Source organism: Osmerus eperlanus, chromosome 23, assembly GCF_963692335.1.
Source record: "Osmerus eperlanus chromosome 23, fOsmEpe2.1, whole genome shotgun sequence".
Lineage (NCBI taxonomy): Eukaryota > Metazoa > Chordata > Actinopteri > Osmeriformes > Osmeridae > Osmerus > Osmerus eperlanus.
Window position 1 is genome coordinate 7,336,455 of NC_085040.1, and position 12,119 is coordinate 7,348,573.

Here is a 12,119-nt window from a genome sequence, read left to right on the forward strand (position 1 = left end):
CTAAACCTGGCAATTTCAGGTCTGCATTTTGCTGGTTTGAAAGACATTTCGCTGCGCACGCCGATGCGATTACCATACCCACATATAATAGCGTCACTAGTCGACGACTTCAGGAGTTTGATAAGTCGACGTTGTCTGTTCGATGAACCCTTTGAAATTTAATCATAAACTTTATGAGAAACTATATCACACGTCGATGCTTAGTGTGAGCGACAGGGATGGATTTTTTGTGTGCCGTACTAGGCTATATTCCGTCTCCTACAATCTTCCACTCAACTACAATCTCCGAGCAATGACAGAGCTCTAGACACACGATTGCTTTCAGAAAATTCTACGATGCAGTGCGATGCAAAGTTGTGTTTTTCAAAATCGATCTTTTTTTCGTGTATATTGAGGGACTTTCATGATTCTATTCCTCAAAAATGAGCGTAATCATTGGACACGCTGGATACACCTGTGCAACATTTTGCTCAATGACCCCAGAATCTTGCACTAGACCAGCCGCTGTCATGTGCCGTTGTCGGAGTATTTTATTGATAAAAGAGTGGAAATGAATATAACAGGAAGTTGATAAAGCGTATAATTTTTCCCGCAATAATGAGATGGGTATGTAACTGTCTCGATTTCAGTGCGGAGGTCCGCCTATGCAGTCTTGTCCAAGTTTTTCAGAACTCTGACATTGTCATAATATTGTAAAAAACTAAGAAACCCAACATGGATCAGTCAACGACATTGGACATCGAGGCGCTTAAGGTGAGAGCGATTTAAGTTGTTTTATATACATTTGCTCAATTGTAGCCTACAGCAAGTGAAATGTTGTGTAGCCTAATCTAGTTTTTGTTGGACAGTTTTGGATTTGAGAAATGTATTCCATACAGGGTGAAGGGTCTGAACGGTGCATGTGTCCATTCAATTGTATGAGCATTTGTGACCAATCATGTAAGCTACATAGTTAAGTGTTGAAGAAAGATTAGTTTTTAGTAACCCTTTTTACTCTTCACTGCATTTTAAAGCATGTTAAGGTATTATCAATGAACAATGATCCTTGAGTGGAACTTGTTTCATTTATCTAGGGACGGTAAAGGGGGGCTATGCATCTGCTGTCCGTTCATTCTTATACGTGTACAGTATGACTGAGTAAACCCCCATCAGGGACCACACCAATGGAAGAAATAGATGGCCAACAGGTAACCTATTCCACACTAAAGGTGGTTTCACTTATCTTGAGAAGACAGGAAATTATGACTTTCCGTTTAATTGTCAAGATTACCATTACATTTATTTATTTATTTTTACTTTTCACTAACAGTATGGTTCAGAGAACAATTGAGGAATAAAAGCTGTTATTTATTTTTTTAAATTAAATGCTTCCACTACCACTTACAGTATCACAATAATAATGATCTCCTAATGAGTTTTCGTCTTAAGACTAAATCATGTATCCACTATGTGCATATTCTGTCTGCATGCTCATTAATATTCTGGTCTTGAAAGAGGGAGGCAAAGACCTTAAGCTACTGTCAGCATCTTCCTTCAATGGTAGCTATGTGGAGCAGTAAAAATAGAGAGAACTGGTGAGGATACACTTGAACAGGCCCACTATTTGTGCAGTGTAACCCTCAACCAGCCTAGTGTCTTTAGCGATGCATCCAGACATGTTTGGCATTATGAGTCCCTCCAAATCGTTTTTATTTCCTAAATATTGTTTTATATTTGTTTTTTTCAGTAAATGTTTGGATGTACTGTAAGGCTATACAGTAGTTTGTTTTAAAATGGTGGTATTATTTTGTGTGTAGGCTACAGTAAGGATCATGAATCTCATTCTGCATGTTGACAGTAACATCTCTGAATGGTCACTTTGACACTTCCCCTGTGTGTCCATGTGATGAATGCAAATTTACCCCAGGGGTGTTGTCCAAAATGGATTTGTGAGCTCAGGGAGAATTAGTAAGGGATTAGCGAGGAAAGCCAGTGCACTCCTGCATTACAGGACTTTCTCTAGGAGAGTGCCTGTTTACGTCAATGAGCAATGTGTCGAGTCAAATGTAAAAGCGTGAGAGGTAAACAAATGGAGATCCAACCTCATAATCAACAGCAAGCGACCAAATGTGTTGACGAATAGCCTGCTGTGAGGTTCATTAACCAAAGTAACTAATTGTAATGATTTAAGCTTATCCTAATGGAGTGCAGCTGACTTAGTTGCATGTGTACCGTAAGATCCTTTTAATGAGACTTGTAAAGAAAACGTTGACTAACTTTAGTCATTCTTTTAGGGGATCTCCAAAACTTTTTCACATCTTTTATTTTTGGGGGCTAGCATGCTCAAACGGTGACCTTATCTAGCTGCAACCTTATCAGAGCCTTTATCTCCTCCAGTCCCATTCAGGTTATCTATTCTCTGTCCTGTAAAAGACAAGTAGAAGTGCTGAGGAAAGGGCACAGAGAACAAAATAACTAAAATACAATGTACCAATAGACACCTTTTTTGTCACTCCAGAAAGCCCCAAATTGTCTTCAGATTAGGCACTACTTAGTCGTTGCACTTAGGGCAAAATGTAAGTCAGCTGTTTGAGTGATTCATCAGTATCTGGGAATAGCATAAACGACTGTATCTTTGTAGTCCACTGCATTATTTAAGAACCTTGTGCTTCATAACCTTTTTAATTGCACATGCCCGTCACAAATTTAGCAGATTTGCATCAAAATGAGGGTCTACTCCTCTTCCTGTTTAGGTGAGCTTTTAGAGAGTGCAGTGAATTCCGTGACATTCGCCAGAACCCACCCACTCTTTTTCTTGACATGAATGTTAGGAGCTCACTGAGTCCTTAAAAGCGACGAGGGGATTGTCTCTTTATAAAGGTAATTGGAAGATAAGGATGTGCACTCAGTCCCCGTCCCCGAAAGTCAAGAGCAGTCTTTTTCTTGTGTCTTAAGTTTGGTCCCCCCCCCCCCATGGCTGCCGCAGTGAAAGGGATCTGTGAAGCAAACGCACTCAGAGAGGGAAGACCGAATCGAAGCTGAGAGCGTGTAGTCATTAGTGCTTCTCAAATGTTTTCTTACCTCCGGCTGAGGCGAGCCTTGTGGGACACCCGTGGCACGGCAGAGTGAGGGAACGCAAGACGATGCTCCTGATTAACATCATCAGGCATTAATAACGTCTCATTTTCCTTCATCAGGCGGCTTCTCGGCGGCGTTTTGCTGCCTCCGCAGAGCCTCGTCGTTTGATCGAAACAGCATGTAGACTATCACCCGGCGCTAATTGGCGAAGACGAGGCTGCACTGGCGAAGGGAAGGGCCGCTGGGTAATTGCTATCGCCTCCGCCTGGAACGTATACTGGGCTCGGTGCTCGGGGGACAACCCCCTGGTATCAGACCTACACCGTCTTATCTCTGCAAACATTGACTTTATCTATCCACACGCACGCTATCACACAACACACAAACGTTGGCAGAGCAGAAGTAGGCCTGGACTACTGTTGCTTGAAGAGATCTCACGTTTTAACGTAATCAAGACTTGACTGGCAGGTGGTAAATCTTCCATAGCCTAACTGAGGGTATTGAAGGCTCTGTTGGGTGAATTGGGCTGATTTTTACAATTGAATCAATTATGCTCAGACGAGTTGTCCTATTTGGATCAGAATCATTTTTGCCTGCATAAGCAAACCTCGTATATCAACCTCAAAAAGCCCCATCTGGAATTGGAGAGGTTTTCAGACTCTAAGGATAATTGTTCTGCATGCAAATGCACTCTGAGCACTCTGATCACAGTTCTTCTGCTCGATAGAACTGGAAAGGTGATTCACATAAACCCTTCGATCTGGGCTCTCCGCTAACATTGGAAAGCAACGCCCGCACAATGATCCACTCTCGGCATAGGGTTACACGTCAAACATTGTCTGCTCGAAAGTGAGCTCATGACTCAAGCCGTGCTACCGAAATAGCACTGACTTCACAACGGCCACTCGAGATGCGGCAGACAAAACTGTTGACTTATTTAGCCGTCTTCTTTAATACTTGGGTCTGGTTTTGAAAGTGCACGCACCGGCTCCTGCTCGCGGTAATGACAGATTGACAAAGCACCTCCACGGCACGCCGCTGCGCTCCTGTTTCATTTGCCGTGCGAACGGCCGAGCTTTAGGAGACGTGACTAAGAGAGGGTAATGTATGCATTAAAAACTCTGCAAAGAAATCACAGGATCCACCAGTGGTGTGGGAACAGTAGGTTGCCATAGAAATTAGAAGGGCTGAAGTGCTATAGTTTCCCCTGGCAACAGAGGATTGAAAATAGACTTGAGTTGGCCTGCTCTGGCACGACTGTAGGCTAAAGAGAGAACTTTCTAGAGAAGAATGAGAAGGGGGTACTGTCTGTATACAGAGTGTTTGCATACCCTTGAGTGCCTCATTAGTAATTCTGTGTTTTATCCTGCTAGGAGCAGTGACTTAGCTTGGTGAACATTTCAGTTAGTATTCAGAGCCAGACTCTTTATTTGGGAGCTGTGCTTTGATCCAAGTAGATCCACCCTTTTCTACGTTGCCCATCCTAAGTTTCAACACAGCATATTCTATAGCCTCTACGTTTTGTGTTTCGTGGACTATCATCTACAGTACATCTAGGGACCTTGTAGCACTGGTGCTCTCAGTGGCAAAAATATCTGATTGTTGAATGTCTTGGATGAGATTGAAATGACCGTGAGAGCTCCTTTGCACCCATCTCTCATATCGCTCCTCTCCATGAACTGTATCAGTGGTCTAATTGGACGCTGTGACATTTCTGGGTCAACGATATGGGTCATTTGTATTCACTGCAAAGTCACATATCCCATTTGTGAGACATCTGTCATTACTGTGAGATGTGACCAAACTGTCATTCTGAGCAGGAACCAAGAATTGTCAAGTGGATGAAACTGTAGTGAGCATAGATGGAATTATGCAATGGGCCCGTGATTGCCTATCAGACACAACCTCTAAGTGCACTATGCTTGTTGACCTTGTAAGTTTAACGTGTGTCAGTCATGGGCAGAGAAACATGCAATGATCTCACATCACAGCATCTTGGTATCCCAGTATTCCTACTGTAAGACCGCAGAATGGAATTTCAAAGCCAGGTTTATGCTCGAGTTCTGCAGGTCTCAGAAGTGATCTTAAAAGTGCTACACAAGGAGTTTTATTCAGCACCTTTCAGGGCAGATCTCAGGGAATTCTTAGAGAACTACTCGTGTCTATTTTGGGCTCTAGTTCTTGGTCTGACGGGGTAGATTAGCGCTCTAAGAACACACATTGAACCTCTCAAACAACGTGACCGAGTGTATAATGGATTCATTTAACTCAATTACAGGCTATCGTTGCACATTGTATGTCCTGCTACTTTAGTTATTCAGTGTCAGTTTAGGGACACTGGAGTAATGTCATGGTTACAAATGACCCAATTAAAGCAGTGCAAATCAGTCGGAATGAGTCTTTTGTCTTAAGTCCATTAAGACAACTGTGTTAACAATTAGTTCCATAAGTCTCGATTTGATAATGCTTGTGACAATTGGGCTTAGATTGAATTTGATATGGAAAGAAATCTCAGTACTGGCAAGATATCAAAGTTGTTTTTTGCACCCACACAGCACCAACCCACAGATAATTGTTTGTAAGAAAGTTGGGAAGTTGATACTGTAACGCTACCAAGCTTTTTGAGACACCCAAATTATGCAAGAGTTGGAAGTGCTAAGTTGAGTCTGAAGGCGTCCCTCCATGGCTGGCTAGTCATCATTTCAAGAGGATGCTCTTGGAGCTCAGGGATCCTGGCATGCCACAGTAACCGAAGAAGTGTTGTGGGCCCATCGACTGGGTCGCCACATCCGGCACAGGCGGTCTCTGTAGAGAAGGCTGCAGCCTACACTCGCTCTCCATGCATGAGCCCCACCTGGTTCCTCAAAAATGACTTGAGGAAAGCGGGAAAGATGCAAACAGCTGCCCTGTTCGCTGAGCCCATCGTCAGCCACAGTGGGACCTGTAGTGTGACAGGAGATCCCAAGCAGAGTCCCTCTGCGCACTGCACATTATAAATCATTCCATTCACTCATTGTAGCAGGAATTCCACCTGACTCGAGGCTCATTTATCAGCCATACCAGACTGGGAGGGGAATGGGGTGGGGGAGGGGGGGCACAGGCACAGTGTTCAGTTCCTCCTCAGAGATGTGTTGTGCTCTTGTCCTCGGAGTATTCTCAGATCACTGGAGAACAGTGGCTGGCGACGCACGCCCCCAACGACCAAACTTGATAGTCACCTGCCCCTTCTGATCTGTGATCAGTGCTCAGACGTTCCAAATACACCGCCCCCCCCCCAAAAAAAAAGCCATACGGGCACAGAAATCTAATGGACCTCTCCTAGGCTTTGCCAGAAAGCAGGGGTCTTCAATAGGATTGCCATCAGGATTGACTACATTGTAGAAAACAGGTATTTTTAATTGGTTAGTTAGTTCCTTGAATTTCATATGTCAAGAACATGCTCGTGAAAGTCCTTCAGTGAAGATTGGAGGTCAATCTGATGAAACCCTGACTTTGGCAACATGCTTCGCAGAATTAATGTGTTTCCTTGTGAAGCAGCTTACATGGAACTCCAGTGAGCACTGAAAGCACTTAGACCTTGACACATTTTGGTCACAAGAGGTTTAATAAAGAGAGTTTTCTTTCATTTAAGGGTATTTTCAGGTTAACCATTTTGTATGCCCCCTGCCCCCATTTAATTGTACTACAAGTATTTGTTAAATTGGCTCCACAGCTATGTTCATTAGGCAGGTGTATTGGGCTTGTGCCGTTGCATTCATTAGAGAGCTGTGGAGTGGTCTGGTCGTGATTCTAGCTTTGTTCCGGCATTTTCCTATGGATGCTGTTGTTGTGGTGTAACATCAGTCTCTGTGTGTCTCACATCAGTAAGTGCTAATTGAGGTGGCTTCAAGATTAACTGAATTCAATCAGGGATATTTTGAAAGCATTGGACATGTCCAGGTTCATTGGCAAAAATATTGGAATGGAAAACAGCCTGACGGACAGAGAATGCCACTAGTAGATGATCAATTGTAATGAAGAAAAAACGGATAATGGAAGATGAAAGAATCTCCAGGATGTACTAAGCTTAGTCAGACATGGAGGAAATGTTACGGGCCAGGCATGCATGGCTGCAGGTACAGACGCACTTATCTTCATTGATGATTTGACTGCTGGCAGCAGCAGGATGAATTGTGAAGCGTGCAGAAATATTGTATCTCCTCAGGTAGAACAGAACGCCTCTGAACCCATTTCACGGCAGCAAGACAATGAGCCCAAACATATTGCCAGAGAAGCCAACAAGTTCCTCACAGTCAGAAAATGGTCAATTCTAATTGGCCTCAAGTCAGTCACCCAATAACTCTGAATCTAATTGAGTGTGACTTGAACATACTGTGGAGGGAACGGAAGGTAGAAAGCCCCAGAAACAAGCTGGAATAGTGGCTGCGCAGAGGCCAGGAAGAGCATCGCCGTTGAAGATTCCCTGAGCTAATAACTGGATCAGAGACTTCAGGCAGTTATTGTAAGCAAAAGATATGTGTCTGACTAATGCATGTTATTTGATGCCTTAAAGATCCTGTAAAGGGGAATTGAAAATGAGTTTTAAGTTCATCACACCACAGAAGAATGTGTTGTTTACTACTCATCCAAATTCGAATGAAAAAAAACACAGACGAGTATGTTAAATTAGGCTTTGAAATCGTGAGAAAATCAGCAGTCTTCTCTGCTTGAGACTGGGGGGGTGTGCGCCTGAAGGAGCTGAAGCTCCGCCCCCTCAAATTGATTGAATTTAGCAACAACAGCAACGCTAGCTAAATCAATTTCAGATATCAGAACAGACCTACCTGCAGTCTGAGTGTTTTATGTGTTAATTACTTTGTCTTTGCATTGTACCAGCTGAGTAACAGAATGCAACCGTCAGTGATCTGACGTAGATAGGTCGGGTTTTGGCTCCGCCTATACAAAACCTGAGCTGAAAACGGAAGAGAAACTGTTCAACAGTCTTACTCCGCGACAAAGTTTTTGAATTCAATTTAGATTTCCTGTTTTAAAGATTGACTATCTCACACAGTAGAATACTAATGACTTTTAGTGTGTGTGTTGGTGGAGACAAAAAAAAGAGCCAGTTTTACACAGGAAGTTGTCATTCACATGCTTTGTGGACACAAGAATCCGGTTCGAAAATGTCAACACTTGATTAGAAGACAACAAAGCTGGGACACCTGGTTATTAAATCCCATACAAACGACCTTTCGGCATGTAAAAGGTTGTTTGTTCAGGAGTATGTGTAACACTTATAAAAGTACCTGATGGAACTTCTTAAAGATAGATCTCAACTATTCAGCCTAGGTTCTACCACAGAGCCTTAAAATGTGAATAATGATGACTCAACAAGGTTCGACTTTAGTTTATGAAAGCATGTATTGTTCCTTGTTTCCCCTTTAATGGCTCCTCTTTATGGTGATCAGTGATACACTGTGATTCAAAGTGAAAATATTAATTCCTGGGGTGTGTATGGTGTGTTTTTTGTGAGAACGGACTAGGTACTAGGGTTACAGCCTGTCTGAATTCCAAAAGTGGATTTAAAAACACCCCCTCCTCTAGTGTTATCATGTCGACTGTGAAAGATCTTCAATAAAGAAAAGAAAATAACCTTAATTAAACCAAGGATGTTGAGTAATGTATCACTCAATAACAATTTACATGTACAATTACTGTGAACAAGGATACTGGCCACATATCCTGTCCGCAGACAAATACATTAGCTGTCCTTACCAAATTGAAATAAACAAAATAAATCTAGATGTCACAAAAACACAATACTTCAATTCACAAAGAACACAACAATGACAATCATTGTCATTTAACTTCACATGAGTGATGTGGAGTATCGTAATGAAAATACTCTTGGTTTGTTGCACTATGTGGTGCAATTGTGGTTGGTATAGATTCCTACCACACCGGAGTACAATAGTTTTTAAGGCAGTCCCTTCCGAGGAAAGATGAATCTTCGCATGCAATCTTCGTCTTTTCTCTATCCTTATGTCGGGCGGCTCGCCATCCTTGGAACGGAATCCTACACTCCTTACACTCACAAAAGACCCAACCTGTTTTACAACAGGATCAGAAGACATATATTCAAAAAGGATATTCTTGAAAACTACTGTCGAACTAATAAGATAGTAAACTGGTCTAGGCATTACAGAAAATGTAACATTAAACGACTAAACGCACATGGAATAAAATTGCACGTGGCGTGAACAATGGCTAGCCTGGCTAACACACCGAGCAGGCTAACTTAGACATAGCAACGAAATAGCTAGCAAAAGCTATGATGAACTAGCTAGCAACACATTAACCCTTGTGTTATCTTCGGGTCATTCTGACCCATCAGTCATTGTGACCCACCGTCGTATTGCGACAAATTTACCTCCTACAAAAACAAAGTGAAGCATTTTCTTTTAACTGTTGGGCTGTCTCAGACCCCCCACATTGCAATGGTTAAAAGAAAATTATTTTTATTTGTTTTTGTATTGGGTAAAATTGGGTAAACACAACGGTGGTTCGTTATGAACCTTTGGGTCATGTGACCCGAAGGCAGCACAAGGGTTAATTCCCACTCACCAAATCCCTGAATCAACTACGCAGTTCTTTTCTTTATACTTCTCTTATCTTTTGTCAAGATAGTATAATGTACACTACTTATTATTAAATGAATAAAACATGTATATCACTTGTCTTGGTTCACGTTTCAGATTTCAGCTTTCACTCTTCGTTTCAACTGCTTTTTTCTGCGTGCTCACGTTCGTTCACCTCAAGCGATGGGAGTGAGCCTACATCACACCGTGAGCTGATTGGCATAAAGTCAAGTGCTCATCATTACATTTCTAAAACGTGATTGGCTTATTCTAAATACTTGTTACAAATGAAATATTTTGCTATAATCAACCTTTAGATTTAACCATTCAAAATAACAAATAATTTGTAACCTGGTCCTTTTTTACTGGGTTAATTACATATGACATTCAGAAATGTCAAGAGAGGACGCACAGACAGGCTTGTTCGGTGCAGCAGGTTACTGTATCGTTGTTGAAAGATGATTATCCCATTTGATTTTCATTCGCTGATTAGGAAAGCGTATTGAAGCATGTTGTATTGCATTCAGGTGTTTAGCCTCTGCGTCTATAATGCCATCCCAGAGTCTAATACCCTTGTAGACCATCCATCATTACCATGACAGATCACTAGCACGTCAACGGTGAATTGCGGTAGATGATCATCATTTCAATGCATTGGCAGGGTAAGACACCTTTCGAGATAGAGGCTCAGATGTGCTGCTCGCTGTTAATAAAATCAAGTCACCCAGATAACCTTGTCGGCGAGGCCTCGAGCTTGATGGATTACTGTAGCGGCAGTTCAATTTGAGAGCCGAATACGGCTACTGTAGCCGACTCAGAAGTGTGGCGTTCTCACCCCTGCTACCTCCTGTCAATTACTATGCATGGTCTTTTCAGGCTAGGATAACACCATGCCTTCAGTCTGCCGATGGTTTCGGGGTCTTTATATCTTGGGTTTTTTTTAAGTGACAGAGTGGCAGAAAACTTGTTTGGTGTTTTCATGTGGGCTGTGAATCTCTGAGGTCTTTGTTGCCTTTAGTCTAATGCCGTCCCAGTACTCTTTACAAAATGTATTTTTCGAACACTGCAACACATTCATAATTTATAAGATAAACAATGAACCTATAATAAGGAGTGCAATAACGGGAAGATTTTCACCTGATTGGACAGAAGATGAAAGGATGAGTGCAGAATGATACCGGCCTTCTTTGAAGTAAATTACTGCATATTGATCGAAATATAGCGTTACCAAAACATATGGCTGGCAGTATGTTAAAATATGATCATTTTTGTAACCTGTATGCTATGTTCAGGGTTTTGATATAATGCCATGCCAGTTATAAACGGCGTCCATGTGCGGTTCTGTTCCAGATGACCCAGGAACAGTACGTCCTGGCCTCCCAGTCCATCCACCTCCAGCGGCCGGGCTGCGACGCTGTCTACCCCGTGGGCCTGTACGGCTGGAGGAAGAGATGCCTCTACTTCTTCCTGCTGTTGCTGCTGGTCATCATGATAGTCAACCTGGCTCTCACCGTGTGGATAATAAAGGTCATGAATTTCACCGTGGTAAGTACAGGGTATCTTTCGTACCGGACCAGGATGCGTGATGTTACCTCAGGAAAAGTCCAGGTCCCAAAGACCCTTCTATTTCTGGCAGGTTTCCGCATGAGGGTCTGGATAGACGGCTCCACTAAACTTGGTCCCAAAAAAATATATACACATATTAAAGGTCTGTGGGCAGCAAGATAATCTCTTTTTCTCCTTTTACTCATTTTATCCAGCCATGAGTCCCATGACCTACAACTAAGTCTGATTAAAGTGGAGTATAATTTTTTGGATAGCCTATTCTCCATGAACAACAAACTAGCATGATGTAACCAATAAGCCTCTGTCGATTTGGTAGCATGCATTGAGGTCTGGCTAGGGGAATTATTGAGCTACACTGGTCCATTATTGAAGGATCCTATTGGATTAATCTATGAATCTACCTTGTAATGATGGGTTTGAGGATGTACTTTGACCACTGAAATACTGTTCAACAATGCACTTCTGATCCACTTCTGACTCTATGTAGTATTCGTAATGGACTTTGGATAAAAGCGTCTGTTAAATGCATAAAATGTCTAACGTAAGGAACATTCGCTGTAGGTTGGAGGGATGCAATAAGTAACTAAATTTCATGACTTTTATGCGAATGAGAAATGGATCATCCACAAATGCAATTTTTGAAGGAGTGTGGAATGTAGGTCAACTGTAGATTTTGAAATACTGTATGAAACGCTTGAGTCTTGGACCAAACTGTTTGAGAGTTTAACATGAGATCATCTAAACCACCGTGGCACACTTTTCCACTTCATAAATAAAATAAAATAATCCAAAAAAGACGTGGGGCTTAAAGTCGCGGGGTGTTGACCGTGAACGTAAACCCAACAAGGAGATTTGGCTCGCGTGACATTCTCGGGGACA

At 42.2% G+C, this 12,119-nt stretch overlaps 1 protein-coding gene across 4 annotated transcripts in view; it reads left to right on the top strand.

Moving 5' to 3' along the window:
- Positions 1-12,119, top strand: part of LOC134009616 (zeta-sarcoglycan) — a 23,236-nt gene continuing 11,117 nt past the window's right edge. Inside the window, exons 1-2 of one of the 4 annotated variants that reach the window (XM_062449167.1) lie at positions 1-753; positions 11,025-11,219. In XM_062449167.1, coding sequence (XP_062305151.1) covers positions 715-753; positions 11,025-11,219 — 234 coding nt within the window. In that variant the 5' untranslated portion in view covers positions 1-714. Of the gene's footprint in view, positions 754-1,095; positions 1,188-10,681; positions 10,867-11,024; positions 11,220-12,119 lie in introns of those variants that run through there. The other 3 variants (XM_062449168.1, XM_062449169.1, XM_062449170.1) reach the window with 3 other exon arrangements.